General features: G+C 44.1%; 3 protein-coding genes across 6 annotated transcripts; all 3 read right to left on the bottom strand.

The window, feature by feature from the left end:
- Window positions 1–175: 175 nt before the first annotated feature.
- Window positions 176–3,140, bottom strand: cdkn1ba (cyclin dependent kinase inhibitor 1Ba). The gene is made up of 3 exons (XM_062383067.1): window positions 2,434–3,140; window positions 1,855–2,012; window positions 176–1,496 (listed from the first exon to the last, which is right to left on the bottom strand). Exons 1-2 carry the CDS (start codon window positions 2,864–2,866, stop codon window positions 1,864–1,866), a joined length of 582 nt encoding a protein of 193 aa, XP_062239051.1. The 5' UTR covers window positions 2,867–3,140; the 3' UTR covers window positions 176–1,496; window positions 1,855–1,863.
- Window positions 3,141–6,882: 3,742 nt separating this feature from the next.
- cdpf1 (cysteine rich DPF motif domain containing 1) lies at window positions 6,883–9,112 on the bottom strand. Its single transcript, XM_062383346.1, has 3 exons — window positions 8,943–9,112; window positions 8,644–8,755; window positions 6,883–7,966 (listed from the first exon to the last, which is right to left on the bottom strand). The coding sequence occupies exons 1-3, from the start codon at window positions 9,053–9,055 to the stop codon at window positions 7,838–7,840; spliced, it is 354 nt and encodes a 117-aa protein (XP_062239330.1). The 5' UTR covers window positions 9,056–9,112; the 3' UTR covers window positions 6,883–7,837.
- A 569-nt stretch (window positions 9,113–9,681) lies between these two features.
- LOC133948626 (peroxisome proliferator-activated receptor alpha-like) lies at window positions 9,682–20,958 on the bottom strand. Of its 4 annotated transcripts, none has more exons than XM_062382490.1 (9): window positions 20,782–20,958; window positions 20,177–20,434; window positions 17,644–17,875; window positions 16,516–16,661; window positions 12,670–12,808; window positions 11,891–12,090; window positions 11,535–11,801; window positions 11,215–11,458; window positions 9,682–11,133 (listed from the first exon to the last, which is right to left on the bottom strand). In XM_062382490.1, exons 3-9 carry the CDS (start codon window positions 17,825–17,827, stop codon window positions 10,889–10,891), a joined length of 1,425 nt encoding a protein of 474 aa, XP_062238474.1. In that variant the 5' UTR covers window positions 17,828–17,875; window positions 20,177–20,434; window positions 20,782–20,958; the 3' UTR covers window positions 9,682–10,888. The 4 variants fall into 4 exon arrangements, with proteins under 4 accessions (XP_062238474.1, XP_062238475.1, XP_062238476.1 ...); XM_062382491.1 differs by having other exon boundaries at window positions 20,177–20,431; XM_062382492.1 differs by having other exon boundaries at window positions 20,177–20,425.
- Between the last annotated feature and the right edge of the window lie 1,588 nt (window positions 20,959–22,546).

The following is a 22,546-nucleotide window of genomic DNA, read 5'->3' as shown; positions in this document are numbered from 1 at the left end:
ATGGGCGGATCACATTAAATGAAGTGTGTTTGTGAAGGGTGGAGCAGTTGTGTGCTGCTCAATCAAAATAGTGAGCACATCAATTTATTACAACGGAGGTTTTTTTTTTCTTTTTTAAATCAATCCAACTGCTGAGAGAGTAACAGAAAAAAAAGAGCACAAAACACACAGGGTATAAAATCGATTATTAGGCTCAGTTTTGCAACAGTTTATTTATCTTAAAAATAATAATGAAAATATATATTTACAAAAAATGCACAAAAGTTGTTGCTTTGGGAAGCGATACATACACCCACGAAAAAAAAGCTCAACATAAATAAGTTTGTATAATTTTTTTCAGTGTTTTTCGAAAACAAACAAAAACAAAGGCACACAGGTACACTTCAAAGTTTTACACCAAAAAAGGCAGCGTAACTTTGTTTTCTGCCTTCACTAAAATAAACGAGAAAGTAACAATAGTGCAATTACATGTTCCACATGAATTCCACAGCAACAAACACAAATCTTTGATTCACATATTTGCATAATAAGTAGCCCAGTGATTTCAACATATTATATCTATGTTGGCCTGGACTACTGAATTTATTTATTACAAGGGGTGGGATACATGGCTTAAAAGCCACTCAAATAATAACTCACCTAATTTTAAAATAATAATAATAATAGCTAATTCTTAGGATTATTAGCAAATACTGTTTAAATTTGGTTGGATATTGCTCAGCAGTTTAGCCACCCCTCCTTCCCACCCCTCCCCTCCCCCCCAAAAGGCACAAACTTTGGATAATCCCCGGGAAAAAAAAGGAAATATAATAATGACAAAAGAAAGGGGGAATAAAGTAATATTATTTGCATGTAAACTTTAACTATCATGGCTGCTCCCAGTTCGATGGACCCTCGACTTTCAGTGTGGCCTTCAGAAACAAGACAGGCTGTTTAAACACTGGACAAACAAAGCCATAGAAAAAGTGAAGACATTTTTTTTTTTTGTTTTGTTTCCATGTGACCCTGACTTTTGAAAAATCTGCATTTGTAACTTACATCAATTACCTGAAGAATGATACAAGACGACCATTTCAACAAAATAATATTTCTCTGCTGGAAATTGCACTGCAACTTCCCGAGTCAAATTCACACACGCATTCAAATACATTTAACAAAAAAAAAAAATAAAGAAAAAAAAAGTATAAAAGCATATTATGCTTTTCGCCTTTATGTGCTACATCTGAAACATAGGTAGTAGGTACAAAATAAAAAAAAAGATGAGCAAAAATCCATTTGCACACTGCTACATTGTCTGCTGCTTCTGAGGCAATTTAATTAAATTGAGTGCCAAAACTTGATAGTGTTCATAATCAGTGCTTGTGCAGCCTCCCCCTCATCCCCTTCTTTAGGGAAAGGCTGTTTCTTTCCCCTCTCTCTCTCTCTCTCTCTTTTCTTTTGTACTGTTCTCCTCCTTCTCTCAGATGATGAGAAACCAGCAACAGGTCTGCGCTGCTCTGTGGGACATAAAGAGGAAACGGCTTGTTGAATGGTGCAATTGAAAAAGCAGTTGCTCATACTTCACTTGGATCTCTCATGCACGCGCGCGCGCACACACGCACACACACACACACATACACACACACACACACAGTTGTGGGGGATTTAAAAAACCTGCAGATATTGAAGGTCGATGACGTGTTAAGTGCTGCATGCAGGAAATAAATGGTGTGATGGTGCTGACGATAAACAAGTCTATTGGCACCCAACATGATGGCCGATTATTAGTATTTGAGGCACTGAAGCCCCGTGTGTTATTGGCAATTCATTTCAATCGACACAAGTGGAACAGCGGGACAATGATCTCAAACCTACCGCTGTTTTTCACTGGACGTCCTCTCTGCTCTCCGGCCGGTCGGGTCTCCTCTGCTCCGCGGCTTTCACCACCAGACTCGCCGCACCGTGCGACGGGTCTTCATCATCCTCTTCGTCGGTATGCGACTTTTTACTGGGACACTCGCTGGAGCAGGGACCTGGCGGAGGAGAAAGCACCAAACAAGTGTCAGTGAAAGTTGTGAGGATGTGTGGAGCAGCACGTACACCTGACAGACGAACGAACTGCTGCCAGACTCCGGGGGGGAAACAGCCGATTTTAGCGAGAATGCCACCTCTTCGGATTACAATGTAATAATACAAGTCATGTGGAGTAATGTGGAGTAAAGTGACGTGCGGCCTCCAATTCGGGGAGGATTTGAGTTTTTTAAAGTTTCATAAGCGGGTATCTTTTAAGTTTTCTCTCCTCCCCAGTGATTTGGTGTCTGAGCAGGGACACGGTGATGAACCAACCGCAGCTCGAACCCGGCTGGCGGCTCCGCATTGCGACACAGCGACACTTCAGATGTGGACGAAAACTGCGTGACAGCTTCGAGAATGGAAGGTAAAAAAATAAATCACCTGAATCTCCAGAGCGTCTTTTCCTCGGCCGCTCCATGGCTGCCTGGTTTTCCGGCCGCGTCTCGCTCCTCTCCTGCCGGAGGTCACCGCCGAGCAGCTCTTCCTCTCGCCGCGGCGGCTGGCGCCCGTGAGGCGGCCGGCGGTAGAACTCCGGGGCGCTGCGGTCCTCCTGCCACTCGAAGTTACGCGACTCCGGCGGGTTACGCGACTCCAGCGGTCGATCCTCCACCGGGTCGAAGTTATACCTCTGCCTGAAAGCCTCCACATCCTCCTGCACAGACGTCGCCAAATTCCTCCGTATCTCCTCCCGGTCGGGTCTGCCGAAAAGGTTTCTGCGCACCGGGGGTCTCATGTTGTCCGGCTGCCGCGCATCCACCCTCTCCAATGTCGGGCTCGCATTAGAAAGGCGAACATCTGACATTTTGATGCACATAAGACAAGGAGGGGAGGGGGGAAGAAAACAACAACCAAAAAAAATTAAATCTTCTCAAACGCGTACTTCCAAGTCGTAATCCTGTAAAAATGCAAAGTCACGGGGGATGGTGCATGCGTAATCCGCGCGTCTCATCCACAATGGTGTAAAGCGTCTCCAAAAAGGCGCAGGGAGCGATCGAGAGAGCCACTCCTGTCAAGTCCGTAGTAAAGACTGATGAAAACAACAAGTCAAGTCATAACAACCAACATGGCGTTAGAGGGAGCTATGAGTGAAGAAGAAAAGTTGACATCAAGGACTATTTAAACAGAGAGGGCGATTCATTGGTCTGCGCAGCAGGGACCGCCCATACAGTTCTTAAAGTCGAACAGGGCAACAGCGTTTAGCTGGATGGGATCAACTCCGTGTTGAATGTGACTTCATGGAGCTGTTCGATGAGGGAAACACACAAGAGTCAAATAATGTGAGTTACAGGAGAAAGTGATCCGGGTTAAACTGTCCATTAACGCCTGGTTCAAGGTCAGACATGATAATTTAAGGTCAAAGGCTTCCTGTGATCCTCAATGACATGTGCATCCCTCAGCAAGTTTACATGGACGATTATATTCCGATATTAACTCATTAAGATAACAGGCTGTAAGGGGACCCGTTCAAAAGGAGATGCCAAAGATAACCAAAGTTGATTTGCTTCACTGCAGGAAGCACACGTTCAATTCATCTGACCTGCCTGTACAATTGGCCAGAGAGCGGGAGGCGATACACTGATAGATTTTCGTATGTAAGTCCATGTCATAAAACACTGCCATCTAAACAGCATGTTCTGATCACATTAAACCCAAATAGGGTCATACTTGGAACTGGATGGGCACTCAGAAAAGCGCCTACCTCCGCCAATGTCCCAAGTCCAACATTTTAATTAGCTAGATCTGGATTTTAATTAGGATCTGCACCAACTTGCACACACTCATAAATTTGAATCTATGGCCAGACGGAAGCAACGACCCTCACTGAACACTGGGTGGCTAGAATCGTCTGGGATTATTTAGGCCTTCTTAAAATCTTGACCTTGTACAGGTGAAGAAGGTCAGTTAGGGCTGAGCCAACAATATTGCTGCACACATTTATACCAGGAAATTTTGAGAGAATATGCAATTAAATCAAATTTGATTAAAAAAAAAATCATAAAAGTACGACTGACGCACATGCTTTTTCACACATGGTAACAACATGATGCCCAAAGCCGGTCTGACCTCTGCCACAATTCATATAAACAGAAAGATCTAAATAATCATATTCAGACTGAGGTCAGTAGTCTCCTTGTTCCTGCGCTGTGAGATGCTGTGGGTTTTGAAAACAGTCAGCTAATTGTCCTCAGAGTAAAATCTGATAAGAGAACAACACTGGTAAAAAGGTTTATCTCACATTGCAGGAGCGCCGGGCCGAGGTCTCGCCCGGGGGCTGGTAACACTATCACATGAATCAATCATCAAGCGATTGTGTGAGCGCTGACGGATTTCACTACTTCATCTGATTCAGTGTCACACACACAGCTTAGGCTCACCACTTGATTCAATCACTGTAAATGTATTCAGTTACCGCTGCCAGATAATTGAAGGACAATGACGCCGCTGTTGTGCTGCAGTAAGCACCCGTGATGCGAAAAGCCCCCAGTGTACGTTAAACATGATTTCAACCCTACTTCTAACCATCATCACCCGTCATTACTAAACCTCGCCTCAAGGGGGTGCTTTCGGCACAACAGCCCCTTTTCTCCCAGCATGGAACACGTTCTGTTTCAGGTCATGCAGCTACTTTTAAATCCAGAGAGAGCCTGAGTCTGAGCCGTAGCCATCAGTCAATGGAGCAGCAAGGTCCTGGTGATTTACATGCTCGACCAATCACGAGTTAGTCTCAACTGTCAATCATGACCTTTCAGCCGGTTTTTTGTAACACCAAATAAGAAATTAAAAATAAAATTTAAAGGAAAACATCACTTGAACGACACAACTGTGATAAGTACCACGTTACAGAAACTTGGTATTTTTACTTTTGAGTTTGGTCTATGTCCCATTGACTAACATGGAGGAGGAAGGGTTTAGGACCTATACTACAGCCAGCCACCAGGTGGCGATTGAGGCCGTTTGACTTTACTTTTGGTGAGCTGTCAAGTCGCCAGCCTCTTAATGCCTTCATAGTAACAACAGGATCAAAACAAAGTTATCCAACATGTTGCTGTGACTGTTAGTTTCCCTTGTGCACCGCCCTCCCTCGATGACACATCCTCGATCACCTTTAAACAGGTGGAAAAACAGGTTGGTCGACTGGACAGCACAGAGAGAATCCTGAATGACACCAGTGCAAGAATCAGATCTAATATGATGGAAAACTAGGGGATGAGACATGACTGAGAGCTTTTATGCAGGAAAACAACAACAACAATAGAAAAAAAAGGCCACAAATCTGCCTCCTGGCATCAGATGACATCAGCTCTGGAGTAGAAATCCTTCCGTCATCGTTGGCTTGGTGCCTATCACTTTTAGACTTCGCCACTGGTGCCACAGCGGTGGTTTGTGTGCTACACTGGTTGCAATTGCTTGTGTGTACTTGGAATTTACATAATGAGGAAACAGAAAGTGGTGCAGCTTTAAAAAAAAAAGAGGAAAAAAACAAACTTTGAGACTCGCAGCCATTTCCCTTTGAGGGTTTCCTGTTTGCATCATATAAAAAATGTCTCACCCAAGAGTCTAATTTGGGTTCATGTCAAGATTTAACAGCTTTCACATTTATTTTCCATACATGCCAGAGGAATCCTGACGTGAGCCTGTGAAACTTCTACAGCAGTTTAAGCCCTAAAACTATACAGTGTGTGTCACTGTGCATTCCTGCGCAGCATTAAAACTCCCTGCGCCTGCCTTTTAGGCCATGCTGTTTCAGTTAACCCATGAGAAGACCCAAACATCTCGTGACAAATACAGTGAGGACATCTGTTATATCGATGTTATCGCTGGGAATCACACTTAATCCATAATGTGTTTACGCTGCTGCAAAGTGGGCACAGTGTTGTGTGCACAGAGCGACCCACGACCTAAAAACAATTTCTGATCAAACTGATTATGCGGGTAAGAGGATAAATAAGGCAAGAGAACATTTTGTTAAGGTCACACATGCAGAACCGAATGCTTTAAGGGGAATGGTTAGGATTTTTTCTCCTGCACAGTTGGACACATTAAAGCTCAGCTGCAAAGGGGGGGTGTACAAGTTAGATAATTTGTGGCAATAACTGGGAAGGTTTGTCAGTTACCTCCACCAAGGAGGTTATGTTTTCTTCTGTAGCAGCATTATACAATCATTTAGTGGATGACTGGGACAGGACCCACAGAAGAACCCATTAAATGGTGCAGATCCAGATCATATGTCTACATAATGCAACCTCAGATCGGAATATTCCACATGTGTTAATTTGATTATTTCCACAAAACTGCAAGGGATGCATGATGGATCAGGGAAGAACTTATTCAAGATGGTGTGGATCCGTATCAGTTGGATACACATTTTCCCACTTTCTTATTTATAGATTTTTAAGAGAAAAATTCATTGATCTTGATGGAGTGATATTTTGCTCGCAATTTAGTGCAGATCCAGATAAAAATCTGGACCTGGTGGATTTAAATGTGGTTTCATAAAAGGTAGCGGTGGCCTTGGCGGGTGTATGATCTCTATCATACCCCCGCCGTATGATCTCTAGTTTGATTATACTTTTGCTGAGACAAGGTTTCGCATTCTCACCAGGAAGTGACAAGTAAATAACAAGAAAAGCTTAAGTATGTCAGAGAAAGGCTATTTGGATTATTAGTAGTTTGGAAGCTACATTTGACACCGGGTGTAATTTAAAATGACAAAAGGGGAGTAACAGTTTCACACTTCACACCACTGTTGGATGATGCAAGTGCAGTGAAATGACTGTAAGTTAAACATTAATTATGATCCACGATAAAAAATAAGTCACAAAACAAAACTCTATTTTTGTGTTTTATGTTTTTTTATGATTTCAGAACAAAGAGAAAATACTTTTGACTCAACAGAAGTCACACTTCAAGCTTTGAACATGAACAAACAGGAATAAAAGTTCGAGCTGTGATGCCCTTTGCAAATGATGTGTCACTGTGAACATGTGTGTAATATTAGAGGATGGGCCGTTAATGTTACTGTTACCACATGTTGCTGAAAAGCAGTAAAAATGTGTTCTCTTGTAAAAAAAAAATTGAACAGGCTCATTAAAAATGTTTTAATTTTTTTTTAATTATTTTCCCCACTTTGAAGGCAGTGGACACATGAATCGATGCCTAGGTGACCTGCAACTGAACTATTGCTTCCACTTTGCTCTTTGACTCGTACGCTCATGGCTGTAATATTGTTGGAACTATTTACAGACAGACTAGAATAGCTGCTGTGGGTTTAGATGGTTATAACTGTAAATGTGGTAGAGAAAGTTTAAAACTGTTCATCCTTATTTAATGAGTTTAAATAGCATAGAAAATGGGCTCCACTGAATAAACTATATTTTTTTAGTTGCAGTGTACATAACGTTTGGAGAAAGTTCAGATTTTAAACCGTCAGCCATTTTTAATTGGGAGGTTTGATTGTGAGCCTGCTAACACAATCCAACAGAGGTTTGGCAGCACTCCTCACACCTGCAGTTTACTTCTATAAAACTCTGCAGTAAACAACTAAACCTGGCTGACTATAATGCAGCAGGTTAACATCCTGGCCGCAAGGATAGATTTGTATTTTAGTAATGGATGTGGGTTTCCAATCAGAGTGGTCATTACTGAGAGCGACGTGGATTCAGTACAGGATGTTTTGTTGCACAGCTTTGTGTAGTTATAGTTCCATCCAGTGTGGATGTAATAAAAAGTGCTCATAAAAACTATTCATGACAAAAGCTATTCGTCCAAGACACCTGAACAGACGTCATGACACGGCAGCCTTGGAGCTCTGCTTCTTCTTGGCCAACTCGGACTGGATCTGGTGAGGGAACTGGTCCAGGTGTTTGTTCACACACTGCATGCAGAACCTCTTGGTGTAGAAGAGACTGCAGTCCTGTCAAAGAGGAGAGAGCCAAGGTCAGCATCAGTGGCCCAGTTTCACACGAGCACCGCATACAACACACTTACTCCAGGAGAGACGGCAATTTATTTCCCTACGATGTATCTTCCAAGGCAGAGGAATCAATTACCAGGTCTGTACAGATTGTACTGGTTTTCCACTGTGATCAACAATGTCAATCAGGTCAGGCAGGAAACTACTAATTAGCTTCATATTCCCTATATATACACGCTGATGTTAATGTTTTGTTATTATATAAAATAATCATAATAAAACACCTTAATTTCTATTTCGCCTTTCAAAACCTGAGTCACAAAATGCTACACAACATAAAGTGTAAGTAACAGATTATACTCAGCATTGCAAGAAAACCAAAAACATATAAAGAACAACATTGCAACAATCAAATTAAAGAAGAATTACTATACAAATTAACTCTTGTAAAATGCTTGTCAATATAAATGAGTTTTAAAACCCTTTCAAAGACCTAAAGACACACACACACACACACACACACACACACACACAAACACAAACACACAGTCATATAATTTGTCCCTGAAGCATAATGCCCACATCAGTGCATCCACGTATGAATCATGTGAGAACTTAAGGTGTAAGATCGCATGTTGAGTCTGAGGCAGAACCTCAAGCTTATGACTGAACCTTACCGATCCAGCACAGACACAGAGGCTGCACAGGCTGCAGGTGGAGCCCAGGACCAGGAACTTCTCCCGGTCCGGGCTGAAGGGATCCTTGGTCACAAAACACTCCTCCAGCAACCTGATGGGGAATAAGACACACTGTAACTTCTCGTAGATTATCGTGGTGCACAGGCACGAGACAGAAGTTTGTTATGAATGCGACGAACAGATCGCTGGACGGTTGTTTTCGCTGTGATTGCAGTCACGTAGCAGCTAACAGCATTAGCTTTAGCATGGCTAGCTCCAGAGCTGAGTTAGTGACTTACACTATGGCTCTAGTGTTTGGTGGTTTCTGTCCGTAGTAACTATAAGAGCTGCTTAAACCACACAACTGGCAGGTGAAGGTTTTTTCACTGGTTTCACTGGAACTATGCTCCATCGTTCACAAGAAAGTTTACTTCCTGGTTTTCATGTCGAGTACAGGCACGATGTTGCATGAAGCTTTACCGCCACCTAGAGGCGTGGGGGAGTAGAGCCACACACTGTATAATATACGTATGATTAAATATGAATTAAAATTCTTAAATACAAATTATTATTATTGCTACTATCAATAATTGTAGATACATTTAATGTCATTATTATCATTTTGTTTATTAAATTATGAAAAATTTGAGCAGATCAGTTTGTTTATATATTTATTCCACAATATATTTCATGATGCGTCAAACTAATGTTTGTTGACATGCTTATGTATAAAACTATTTGGAAATGAAGCAAACGTTTCCATAGAAAAAATAACAACAAAGATATGCAGATACTCCAATTTAGGAATAAGGAATAAAATACGTTTTTTGGGCACATGGGGGAATTTAAATAGAAAAAAGCTGCTGACATTAACATTATAAGTTTCACTTGCACTTTCCCTTCTATAAATTATAATAATTATAATATATTTATTTTTAAAGTATATTAATAAATTAAATTAACAACCAGGGTCGTAAATCACCTAAAAAGATAATATTTACTTTGTCAGGCAAGTAAATACACCAGTGTAATATTAAGTAGTTCAAATATAGTTGTTTATTCTGGGCTACTTGACATAGTTCCTTTAATTCAAACAGCAAATACATTTTCTCATTGAACCCTCGACTGTACAGGATTAAAAAATATTAACAATTTCATTATGACAAGAAACAAAGTTTATTGTTTCAGTGTGGCATCAGGAGGTGACGTTTCAGTTCAGAAAACAACGCAACTGGCACTTTTATTGAGGTCTGTAGATACATACATCCCTTTGACTGCGGTCAACACACTCCTGCCATATTTACAAAATAAAACCCAAACCAGCTCAACAGATTATTGTGTTTATGGTCAAAATATGAAATACAGGCCAAAACATTTATTTTTTCTTCATGGAAAAACAATGACTGAAAAGCAGAGAATATTTTGCACATGGCAACAGTGATCCGGAAAATGGGTTTAAAGTGAGTTATCATGTTGTGCTGGTTTTAGCAGCAGGATTAAATAAATAGATCAACCATAAAAACACAATGCATTTCAAATGATAGTTGATTTTCATAGTATATGAGAACATTTCTTGGTCCAACATTAAATAGTTTGAGAAAAGATCCAAACCATGTTTTTCAAGGACGCTATTGTGTTCCGGATAGTTAAGGGATTTTTGGCTGATAAGGCACTAGATGATAATAAAAGAACACGATGGACACATTCGAATGACCCTAATAATCCAGAATATCACGATTTACAGTTCTAGCCGCTTCTGCACTATTAACACTGGCTGTAAAACATTCATCTTAATGTTTAAAGGCACATTTAGTATTTAGCATCAGTGCATGCATGACTGTGGCAGTCTCTTAACCACATTTCTATATCCTCCCCATTTAGCGTTGCTCTGTACTCCTATCTTTCAGTTAAAAGTGAGAACAGCAAATGGTTTCTTTGAGGTCAAATCAACATATCTCGCCACATCGATGGTTTCTGAGTTCAGAGAGTACGTTCCCCACTGTGTCCTCTTCCACAGCTGCGCTCAGGTCCCCTACAGGAGCCGCCGTTCCCCCGGAAAAGAACTTCACTCTAGTTTTCTTCCTCAGAGTCACACGTTCACAGCAGTGCACGTCCACGGAAGCTGCACAATAAGTTTCTTACAGTACATTGATATGCATGATAGTATCGGTTAATGTTCACTGTATCTACCCCAAGTTAATCGACATTTTAATACACGTCCCGGTTTCCTGACTGTGTGCTCACTTCAGTACATGTCCCGGTATATCTCCTGCAGCAGCGGGTGCAGAGCAGCGTCCTCAGTCGTCTTGATTTCCTGCACCAGCTGGGCGTGCTCGGTGACCAGCTCCCGCAGGTCGGCCAGTTTCTGCAGAAGTCTGGGGAAGAGGAAGGTGTTGTCAGGGTGGTTGGCCAGCAGGTGGAGCTGCAGCGCCTGGACAATGCTTTCCTGCAGCTGCTCCACCAGAGGTACATCCACCAGGCCGGGACGGTCTAAAAGAGACAAAGTTGGTGAAGAAGGAGGTTTCAAGTCACTTCTTTTAAAGCCTATCGTCTGTCATCGGCGTCCTTTACCTCCGCAGCAGATGATGGCGGCCACGAAAAGGGCCAGGTCGCTGTCGTCCAGCTCCAGAGAGTTGAAGCGCGTGGCGAACTGGAACTTGGGCTCCATCATGTCGCTAAAAGGACGACGGAGGCTTTTGAGGAACTCACGTGTGATGAAACCGCCGCCACGTGCCACCAGGAGGCCATCTTTGTTCATGCAGGAGGCCAGGAGGGTGAAGAGGGCCTCGTAAACACCGTACTTCAATAGGGTCACCTAAACACAAGAGGAAGAAACGAGGAGCTCAACATACACAGTAAGACACAGGACAAGTACGGTTCCTGAAACACACCTGGTCGTTCAGGTCCAGGCTCTGGAAACCCGGCACGGCCTTCGCGAACTCTGTCAGCTCCGTCACCGTCTCCACAGACGTGCTCTGGCAGCAGAAGAAGAGCCTCGCTTCGGCCTCCCTCTGCTCCAGCTCCCCGCACTCTGCGTCCAGAGCCACAGCCCGCGACTGAAGGCCGCACTCGGGCTCGGCTTGGTCACCGTTTACCATGTGGGCCGCTAACGTCCTCTCGGCCAGCTGGAACGTCTCCATGTCGTGGATGATGAACGGCTGCGGGCAGAGACGACGATGAGAGCTGACATGGGGACGCAGAGTTAAAAAAATATCCTCAAACTTTTGTTCTCGTTTTGTCTTTTTACCGGTTTGCTGGTTTTTCCGGTGAGTATGAGCTTCGCCTTCGCTTTGCTCATGTTGAAGTTCTTCATGTAGGCGTCATGGATCTGCCTGACCAGAATCTTGTGGTCTGCCAGCATGGGGCTTTCCGCTTCCTTCTCCACCATATTGCTTTCCGCCTTGAGTTTCAGCTTCTCCGCCTGTGGCATCCGACCAAACCGAATGGCTGGCAGGTAGAAACATTTCCCCATTAGCAACAGATAGGAGTTTTTCTTATAGTACACACACACACACGAATCAGACGTGTTCTCCGGCTGTAGAAAACATGCAGACACAACCCCCACCCCCACACACACAACAGATGTGGTGTGTTCTCGTTCCTCTCCTCTGACGGCAACATGTCGTCTCCCTCTCAGGTTACTGACACTGCTCTCTGTCTGCAGCGGGAGGCCATCGAGACGAACCCACTGACCCTCGGGCGGGCGGTGCAGATGACAGCCCAGATGTGGAGCTTTGTACGGGCCTGTGTTGCCTCAGTGTCAAGCTGGGTCCGGCGGGACACTGCTCTATAAAAACCCAGTCGATGTAAAGCACGTTGAACCGGAGCCAAATCACAGAAGGACATGTCCTGCTGTGATTGTAAAGAACTCGGTGTGAGCAGAGTTTTGTACAACCGCGCTCACAGTGCTTACTTGCAAAATTCCTTTTTTGCTGCTGAAGTGGTTCAACAGCCTTTTTTTCACTCCCTCACAAATTAATTACACGTTAAATCGTTCAGTGAATGCGTGGAGCGTTCCAGTCTTACCGTTGTGGGACATTCCCACAGAGAGGCACTTGTGGAACCGGCAGTACTGGCACTTGTTGCGGTTCTTCTTCAGGATTTTGCAGCTGCGTTCACACTTGTCGTACTCCAGCTTCAACCTGATGGTCCTCCTGAAGAAACCCTGAAAGAGACAGAACAACACATACTTAAAGCTCTCGACCTGAGCTGCCATATTTTTGTAGCTGCATAAAGAACCTCATATGAAAACCAATTAACCTTCATGATGTTTTTATACTGAATACTGCATCGGATAAAAGGAGTCATCCTCGCCATGAAAAAAATGCATGAAAAACCTACATGCCACTCAATAAGCAAGAAAGAAGAAGCTGGTGTATCTTACTTTATGGAGCATAGATTCAAATTAATTGTTTAGGGAGTTGGAACCTCTTATATCTGTTTGCAAGTTACCTTCACCAAGGAGGTTATGTTTTCACCCCTGTCTGTCGGTTTTTATTGGTTGTCTATTTATTTTTTCTTTCTTAAATTTTTTTTTTTGATTTACTGTTGATTTCTTCGAGGATAAATGAAAGATCTCGACAAAAAAATGATTGTGCAAATGCAAATAGAATCCAGACCTAGTGAATTTTTTTTGGGATTTTCATAACGTGAGAGTTGAGCCTTCGCATGCTCTCTTCTTGTGACCTCCAGCGCATTATTACTATGGTGGTGTGAATCTCTGTTGAATAAAAGAGCAAAATCAACGCGGGTCTGTCTGAGATCGGACTCGGTGGCTGGACTCACAGCACTGTCACGTATATGAGATGTGAAAATGAGCAAAGTGAGGAAGCAACCTTTGGGAATGGGAAGAAGTGAAAAACACTGAGTGACGCTTTGAGCACTAAAAGAGTGTTTTGGCGGTGGTGAGCAGTTCAGGTCATCTGGTCTAATCCTGTTCTTGGACGCGCAGGGAAGTGCCGGCGCTAACACAAGTGTGTCATGCAAAGATGTTGAAGAAAGCTGAGTCACAGGAAAAGACCATTTAAGATAAGAAAGAAAGGAACCACAAAAAACAAAGTAATTACAACTTCTAATACAGTTCTCTGATGTGCACTCACACACACCTTTGTTTTCTGGCAGGAGCCCCGTAGTCACATGATACATCAGTCATCAGCTTAGTTATGACACATTGTCATTAATAGGTATTATGTGTTACATATCACTTTTTGTGTTGTGTTGTTTATCTAAAGAACCTCCAGCTTCCTGGTAAGATCTGGGTCTAATCTTAATTATAGTGTTTGTGCATAATGTTTAGAGGGGTCTGACAAATACACATTATAAAACATCACAGCTGTACATGGAGTAAAAAACAGATGTAAGTGCATGTATTCGCATGTCTGTGTGAGGATGTACAGACACAGCCAGAGGCCAGAGAGGTGAGTAACACGACAGGAGACGGGAGCAGAGACGTGCACTGTGTGACGGTGACTTGAGGACAAACATGTTTTTGTGAAGAGAAGAGCGTTTCAGGCACTTCAAGTACCTCTGTGACACCTGCTCATATAGACTGGGAACAAAGATGGACACGTCTCCACTTCCAGACCAGAGGCCCAAATGTCCCCGATATGAACGCTGACATCTCGCTCATTTGGAGCCACTAATATCCACTAATATGGAGGAGGCGGGATTTATGACCTATACTGTAGACAGCCTCAAGGTGGGGACTGAGACACACGAGCCATGACCCAGTTCAGCAGAGGTCTCCTTCAGAGGACGCGGTCCACACGAACCGAGGAAGGAAGCAGTCTTCAGGGGCCGGTTAGATTGTGAAGGCTGAACCGAAGTGAGACGGTCTGGTCTACAGAGGATTTCCTTCACTGGTGTCGCCACCTCACCCCATCCCTGTTACTGTCCTGATTACCGAGCCTTGATTTCTCGGGTAAAGAAGGATGCCTTCGTCTGTAGCATCACTCCGAAGGACGCAGCCCCTAAATTGAGAGACAGGTTTTGCCTTCATTTTTGGGGAGCCGTCATGTCGTCCATCTTTGTTTGCAGTCGAAGTAACTGAGCAGGTTCATTCACTTTTGTGCCTTCACCACTTAAGAGCCGGACTGTGTGGAGCTCCCTGCTGCTCCGTCATCACCAGCACAGACTCGGGCTCTCACGCCACATTCCAGCTCCACGGCGTGCGCTCCTCTCATTAAAGCAAGGTGTCAGAAGTGATACCCAGAGCCTGTCCAGCCTGCAAACCGTGAATTGTGACTCGCCACATATCACGAGCCAGATTTTTCCATGATGGCGCAACATCACCCCCCCCCCCCCCCCCCCCCGTCGGAGAACTTAGCAACAGAGAGCTGTCAAAACACGTCTCTCGCATGCACGGCGTCCAACAGCTCACCGTCAGCGTCATGCTCCTGATTTAGAATGGAATCAGTGTGGTGACAATGACAGGTCGTGTGCCAAGCCATGCAGCCGAGGATGAGCTGTATCTGTGAGGACTCCGATGAATGCAGGGAGCCGCTCGGTGTGTGCAGAGCTCAGGAACACGCAGATGCACATTGTAAAGCCGGGAGGTCACTCCGTCGGACTCGGACTGTGGAATGGACATTGTGAAATGTTCGCCCTCCTGCCTGCGTCCATCTCTCTTGTCTCCTTGAGATTCCAGTGAAACCGAAGGCACAGCGCCAGTGGAGGTGGTTACACAACAAGGAGACGACCAGGAGGAACTGAAACGTCTCTGACCGACCTCAGACACGTGTTTGTCTGGTTAAAATTGTAACTGCAGGCAAGGTCATAAGTTTAGGCAGCAAAGTAAATATAGCAAACAAAGACTCAGGTTAGCAGCAACAGCCTGAGCTCACATGACCACACAAACAATGCAGTGTTGATCCCTAATAGTTTTAACACATGCACGCACTCACACGCACACAAACACAAACATACACACACACACACACACACACACACTTATCATAGTTACTACTTTCCTAACCCTAACTTAATGTAAACCAAATCTAAATCTAGTATAAACCTGAGCCTAACCCTAATCCATGGAGGCCTGGGGTCGTTTGTCTTTTTAAACTTGTTTATTTTTTAAAAGGAGGGATTTTAATTAACTGTCTATGGTTTCAATAAGGTTTTCATATTTCCCCCCCACCCATGCCCCTCGTAGTACTCCATAAAGTGCTGGTTGGTCTCAGTGCTATAGTCTTACAGTGGCTATCTTATTTTTAGAACTCCTTAATTAAAATGTCTGGAAATTCATATATTTCACCACGAAGCAATTCGTATAGAGTTTAACTCATTTAAGCCTGAAGGTGAAAACTTTTCAGAAACATTTGCAAAACATGTCTTTCAGCATTAAATCAAAAAATGAGTCTTTGAGAAGGTAATTTATTTTCTCTCTCTCTCTCTCTCTCTCTCTCTCTCTCTCTCTCTCTGTGTATTATGATCACTCAGTCGGGCACTGTGCCAATCAGGGCAGAGGTGCCAAGTCAACCAATGCCTTCATGTCCCCCAACTCACATGACCTGGCAGCGTGTCTCAGAATCTTTCCACTGGCCCCTGGGTCAGGCGGCCCTGCTCTGTATGTGTGTCAGTGAGCGGGCGTGCATGTAGGGATGCATGTGCATGTGGGCCCGTGGGTGTGTTGGCTCGCTGAATGTTTTTCAACCCTGACACCGCTGCACAGTAACATGTGTGGGGGGGGGGGGGGGGGCAGACCTATCGTTTGTCTAGGGATCACGAGTTTGAATCTGTGGTAACGTTTATATTTAAATCTTAATGTGACGTCTATAGCGTTTCTCACTTTGGTAGGTAGAGTATGTCATTACATGCATACAATACATACTCCAGCTGGCACGGTGCCTGCTTGGGCCCCACATCTCTCACCTTGCAGCCCTCGCATGCGTGCACCCCGTAGTGGAAGCCTGAAGCTTTGTCCGAGCACACCCGGCACTCCAGGTTCAGGCTCTCCTCTGTTCCCGGTGCAGCTCCGCAAACCCCCGACAGCGGGCTGGAGGCCGGGGTCAGGGTGTCTGCAGAAGAGGACGCAGCAGAAACGAAAACAACACGGTGATTCTACTCCTTATTCACGCTGCAATTTACAGAGCAGGTCCGACACAGCTGACAAGAACCTAGTTGGCATCCGACCAATTTAAAAAGGCACATATTCAGTGTGCCAAGGGGGGAAATTCCATCTGTCAGGATCCAGGGGTGTTGCAACAGGGAAGGCACGTCAGTCCACAGCAATGACAATTTTGTAAGCCCACTTAAATTCGATGATTGGTCATATACAGGAAACTGCAGCAAGGCCGTGGTCGGAAACCTCCTAGCAAGGTCCCATGCCACTAACTTCATACCAAAAGCTTTGCAATTTTAGAGGTTTGGTTGAAAAGTGGAATTTATAAATGTGTGTGCGTTTTTCCAGGGATGGTGGGGGAGGTTTTTGCACTTCCACTACTTAGATATCATGCGTTTCTTGGGGTGCGTTTTGCAAAGGGCCCTCGAAGTCCTCTGAATTACTCCTGAGAGGATCTTTGTCAGTCTCATGTCTGTACGATAAATATGAAGGTACAAGCAGCAGCTAGTAAACTTTGCTAAGCTAAGGACTACTCAAAAACAAATTAACATTTCCGATGTGGAAATTAAACGTATCCTTAAAAATAAATCTAGATCAATGGGGCCCTGGCGACCACTTGAGTACAAGCGTCTCCTGTGGATCTAAAGACGTGAAGAGACACAGAGAGAAATTAATCCAATTGCGTCTAATCTCCTGTTTTCAGTGAATATAAATATAAATCACTCTGGAGCCAAAAGATCAGAAGGCCATTGTTGTAACGATCAACATTACCTGAAAATGAACTCTGTTCAGTACAGTTTGAAAAGCAGCTTGGGACCTTCTGCTTGTTGCTTTGCAATATAATCAGTGAGTGTGCACTGAGGGCACATCATATTTATCATCAATTGGGACGTACAGTATCTGTTCTTGTACCTTGTGACAATTCCTTCTTGACTCACCCAGTGCAGTGGAGCTCTCGGACCCTGAGCCGGTGCTCCGGTATTCTGGGATGTCAAATCCCAGTGCGCTGTCTTCCATCGACTGGGAGATGTCACAGTAGTCCTCCATCAGGTCTCCACACAGAGGACTGCCCAGGAGGGATTCCCCCAGCGGGGATGGGGGGCTGTAGAGGTCCCCTGCCATGGCGGAGGCCGAGTCAAACCTGGGAGGAAAAACCCCTCACTCACCCGACTGGAATGAGAGGAGAGATTAATGAGACTTGAGATCCACCTCTGAGAACAACCATGATTATTTTCCATTCAGCATATACGCAGCACAAGCACCCCCTCATATAGGATACAGGGGAAAGACTGAGAGGCAGAAAGCTGCAACCTACCAGCTCTTAGTATATTAGTGCTATATTTAATACCATATTTCTACAGATGCATGTATGGGGAGAGCTCAGAGCTTCTTTATTCTATAAAACAAACCCCAAATCACACTGATTACCGACCAAATGTTCTGCCTGTTACCAAACCAGGACTTAAACCTTGACTGTTTCACGAACTAGTCCCCAAGTGCATCCCAGTGGGGTCACCACTATCTTTTTGGACCATGTAGCTCAAATGTTCATCCCCAAGGAACCATGCACCTAGTTCAAAAATGAATCAGGCTGTCGTGTTTCAGATAAAACATCTGTCTGCAGATGTGAGGACGGGTATAGAGGTCTTAGGATACTGATGCCTGATGTAAGGCTGATAGACTCCCAATGTAAAGGTGTTAGGGTGAAGTTTGGTCTTAACGTATATCTGTGTGCGTGTGTGGGGGGGGCTGGGATTTGCAGGAGCTGCCAGCTGCTCCCAGCAGGGTGAAGGGCGTCTGTTTGAGCCATCGCACAACATCACAGCACCGTGTCCACGGCTCATGTTCGGAAACGCTCTGTACAACTTCCAGTAATTCACTGTGACAGATGTTCCTCCTGTCGTTCCATAGACTGATCTACTTTTGTCAAATGTACTCAGGCGGTGACGCTTCTATGAAGAGGCAACGACGCGTTCACAAACTTTTCTAAAAGAGGCAGATCCTGCAAAAAAACACTGTTCTTTTGCTTTCATATTTCTGCAGTATAATTGTATATGTGTAATAAGAAAGCAATTGAAAGGTTTGAGCAGGAGTCAGGAGCATATCTCCGATCTAGCACACAGAGAGGCCGTCTCAGTTTACACAGCTGCACACATGTGTAAGGCGAGCGTGGACAAGCGAAAGTTACCTTGTGCAACTTCCACTTACCGAGACTCCTTCAGGCACGACGTGGACTTTTTGAGCATGATGGCCGAGCACTATGATTAACTTTAGTGTTTTTCTGTATCAGCCTGAGGGGGGGGACATGAACTCTGTCAATCCCTGAGGCCTTGATAGCCGGGATGTGATTGATCAGCTTGTTTATCTAGTCTTTGTGCTACAGAATTTCCAGAGGACAAGTCCTGACGGCATGCCAGATCTGTGTCAAGGGGAAACGTGTGAGCGTGTGTAAATGCATGTGCGCCTGCAGCTGAAGGAAAAGCAACAGGACGGACACATGTCTTCTTTACTGAAGGTGTTTCAAGGCTAAAATCCCAGGGGGAGATTGAGCGACTGCTGCTGCTATCACACGGACATCTGCCCTGTGACCAACTGATGCCCCGGGAGCCTGGGCAGATTTCCACATCAAAGAGCAGATTGAGTAAATCTCTGGCTCCCTGCACACACACGCAGTGACCAGCATTTCATCTACAGGGCAGCTCGAGAAAGGCAGCACTGTAAACCTCATATGGAATCATTTATCTACATGTACTGAATTTTCCACTGTGGCTGGAGCGTGTCCAAAAATATGTACGATCCCGATCCAGCTTCCACCGTATAGATGTGGAATGTGGCGTGTCCTGAAGTGCACCCTGGCCCCAACACGTTCATTCCTTTTTTTTGGGACAGAAAATTGAATTTGCCACTGTTTTGCGGCTCTTTTACGTCATTTCTGAAGAAGATTATTCAAAATATATGATGGTGACAGGGTCTAAAAAGTGACAGATCACTGCTTTTTGTCATTTTAAGTTATAGTAAACTGATCACCAATCAACAAACCGATATTATGATACAGAGTTTTACAGTTTCTAATAAAAAAGCAAGAGATTCATCGAAGAAATCAAAGAATTTAAAGATTAACCAATAATCAGCCAAGACTGGATAAAGCCTGAGTCTCTCTCATGCGTATAATTCAGCCTTGTTGGGTCTTTGCTGATGTGTTTAAAATGGGCTCTTCCTCTTCCATAGAAGAACCCCCCCGGGCCCAGCCCATGTTTCCATCTCACCTCAAAGGACATTGTGTTTGAGGTCCCAGAGGAACTGTAATCCCAGACAGAGGGCTCTATCTTTAGGTCTCGAAGGAGAAGAGGAAACACTGTAGAGACGTCAGCTGCTCGCAAAGTATGTTAACAGATGACAGCAATGTTTTGCACGGCCAGGCGACACAATCGGTGCAAAACATTGTAGAGCTTAGTCGAAATAGATGGATACCTGAGCAGGTGTCTTCATGAAAGATTCCAAGACTTCAAGGAGGCAGAGTCAGTGGTTAAGAATAGAGGATTGATCCGGCGCCCATTTGTCCTCTGCTGAATCAGGATCAGCTGCTGTGACCCTTTCAAGAACTTTTCATCTCCCTGCAACCAGATCATCCAGGAGAGGGACTAGCCCAGCGTCCACACCGAGATCAAAACAAGTGATCTGACATTAGATCCTCTTCTTCTGCTGCTGCTGCTGCTGCTGCTGCTGCTGCTGCACAGAGATGGAAACATGCCTCACACTGAGAGTGGAAGAGGAAAATGCTGCTTAGATCACAATGACGCCTTTCTCGACACTGTGTGGGAGTGGGAGGTTTTAAACAACCACAAGTCAGGAAGCTTAAAAGTGAAGGGGCTCACTGAGAAACGGCCAGATCCTCCACTGGCTGCAGAGACCAGCGCATGTGACAGTGCGCGCGCTGTGGAGGGAGACCTCACTTCTATCACGCATGCGAGTGGTGATTACATTTGAAGTTACTGAAATTCCTCAAAACAACACGCGACCATGTGGAAATCACAGTTACATAACTGCAGAGTTTAGTGACAAAAGTTACGAGTTACCTCAGAGACAAGATCCCGAAGCATGTCCAGAAGCCAAGAAGCGGTGGATGTGTGTGTGTAGGTCCTGGGACACACACAGACACACAAACACACACAAACAAACACAGACACACAGTCCTGATCGTCTGCGCTGCAACCTTGATGCGTCGCCTCCCTCCTCCACAGTTTACCCTCGGCAGGAAATAACGTAGCGACCATGCGTCATGACGCACACACCTCCTGACACACCTATGCTACTGACCAATGACAGGGCTGGGATTTGAACGCGGCTCGCCTCGCTCAGGACACGTGACGGATTGGACAGAGGATTCGTGACGTGATCCCACAGCTGATTAAAAATAATTCAGCAGATTTTCTTTCCTCAACTATTCTCACTGTCACCTCCATCACATATTATAGAATACCACCACAAAAATACTGAATGAAACAATTCATTTTTTGTATCAATGAAATGCCAAACAATGGGTTTAATCAGGAGCGTTCAAAAGGATTTGGGGGGCTCTGGGCAACCTAACAGACCCCGCCCCCACCCTTCAATTATTCTTTTAGTATAAAAATTAATTAAGCAAAGTTCAAATAGATAATAGCAAAGTAGTTTAGTTAGACACACACATTTGGAAATTCTAGTTTTATAGAAATTAGTATTTTTGTGAACGATGTGTATTCTTAGCTTTGCTTAAGTAATGAAGTTGTGATTTTGGAATATTTTAAGTCCACCTCACTTGTTTTTCTATACTTCACTTCATAATGCATAAAACTGGAACAATTTGATGAAGTATAAAAAAAAGCCACTGACTCCACTTGCTTTCTGGGTTTTCAGTGCCTTGGGGTTGTTACTCAAAAAGCTCTGTTCCACTCAGTCGGAGCCTGGAGCAGATATGGGGCCCCTGTCAGAGGACCCTCAGGGTCAAAGGTAAAAAAACAACTAAGATATACTGAGGAGTCCCAGCATGTAAAACTGGGGTGATAAGTTAAAATCTGTTTACTCTGGTTAAGATCCTGGCCACAGAGTTCTGTGCTGTTAGTGATCAGTCTACAGTTTTACAATTTAGGTTTAACCCTTAAACCTAAAGCTACACATGGATTATTTTAATCAATAATTCTTAGTTGATTGTAAAAACAAATTTATATACATGTTTTGAAATTTACCGTAATTTACTTCAGTTACTGTCACACAAGATGCCAATATTTCCGACAGCTGAAGGTATTCAAATGGGCGGCCAGCAGATGGCATCATTTAAGTGTTTCAGTAACAATAACCCCGGTTCTGGTTGAGTTCAAAGAAGAAGAGATTTTCAGTTTATTACATCAAACGACGCTCCAGTGCAGAACTCTAGACTCTTTGATTGGTGAGTTTCATCAATGAAACAGTGGAAGAATACAAATTGTCTATGAACATTGTCAACTAAAAGAAGAAAGTTAAAAGAGATTGGTCCCTAAATTGATCCTTGAGGTGCCCCATACTCTACTGCAGAAGACAACTGGTTATAAATGGTGAGAGACCTTTCTTCCAGACAGATTAGCGGTTCAGCTGGTTATTGATAATCTCGATCTAGAATGAAAACCGTGATTATGCTAATTATCTTCTACAGGCCTAAGATGTGAGAAGTAGCTCTTTCTTGCAACTTTCACCAACATGTTGTGATGAAGAAGAGACACTTTCATAGCAACATACCTTTCAATGTCTTGAGCTATTACTAAAGGGATACAGCATTTTTTGGTGGTAATGATAAACTTTGTGATGACATTTAATGCTCTGCGTAAC

The sequence above is a fragment of the Platichthys flesus genome, chromosome 23, assembly GCF_949316205.1.
Source record: "Platichthys flesus chromosome 23, fPlaFle2.1, whole genome shotgun sequence".
NCBI classification, from domain to species: domain Eukaryota; kingdom Metazoa; phylum Chordata; class Actinopteri; order Pleuronectiformes; family Pleuronectidae; genus Platichthys; species Platichthys flesus.
The sequence above is the reverse complement of the archived record's forward strand: the minus strand, read 5'-3'. Positions and strand labels throughout refer to the sequence as shown.

Excerpts from the sequence above, each read along its gene's own strand:
- cdkn1ba (XM_062383067.1), bottom strand. The coding sequence starts at position 2,866 with ATGTGCATCAAAATGTCAGATGTTCGCCTTTCTAATGCGAGCCCGACA. Across the intron at positions 2,013-2,433 it reads AAGACGCTCTGGAGATTCAG|GTCCCTGCTCCAGCGAGTGT; the intron begins GTGATTTATTTT and ends CTCCTCCGCCAG.
- cdpf1 (XM_062383346.1), bottom strand. The coding sequence starts at position 9,055 with ATGGAGCATAGTTCCAGTGAAACCAGTGAAAAAACCTTCACCTGCCAG. Across the intron at positions 8,756-8,942 it reads CCAAACACTAGAGCCATAGT|GTTGCTGGAGGAGTGTTTTG; the intron begins GTAAGTCACTAA and ends ATTCCCCATCAG. Across the intron at positions 7,967-8,643 it reads TCTGTGTCTGTGCTGGATCG|GACTGCAGTCTCTTCTACAC; the intron begins GTAAGGTTCAGT and ends CCTCTTTGACAG.
- LOC133948626 (XM_062382490.1), bottom strand. The coding sequence starts at position 17,827 with ATGGCAGGGGACCTCTACAGCCCCCCATCCCCGCTGGGGGAATCCCTC. Across the intron at positions 16,662-17,643 it reads CGAGAGCTCCACTGCACTGG|ACACCCTGACCCCGGCCTCC; the intron begins GTGAGTCAAGAA and ends CCTCTTCTGCAG. Across the intron at positions 11,459-11,534 it reads GCCTGGACCTGAACGACCAG|GTGACCCTATTGAAGTACGG; the intron begins GTGTGTTTCAGG and ends TCTTGTGTTTAG.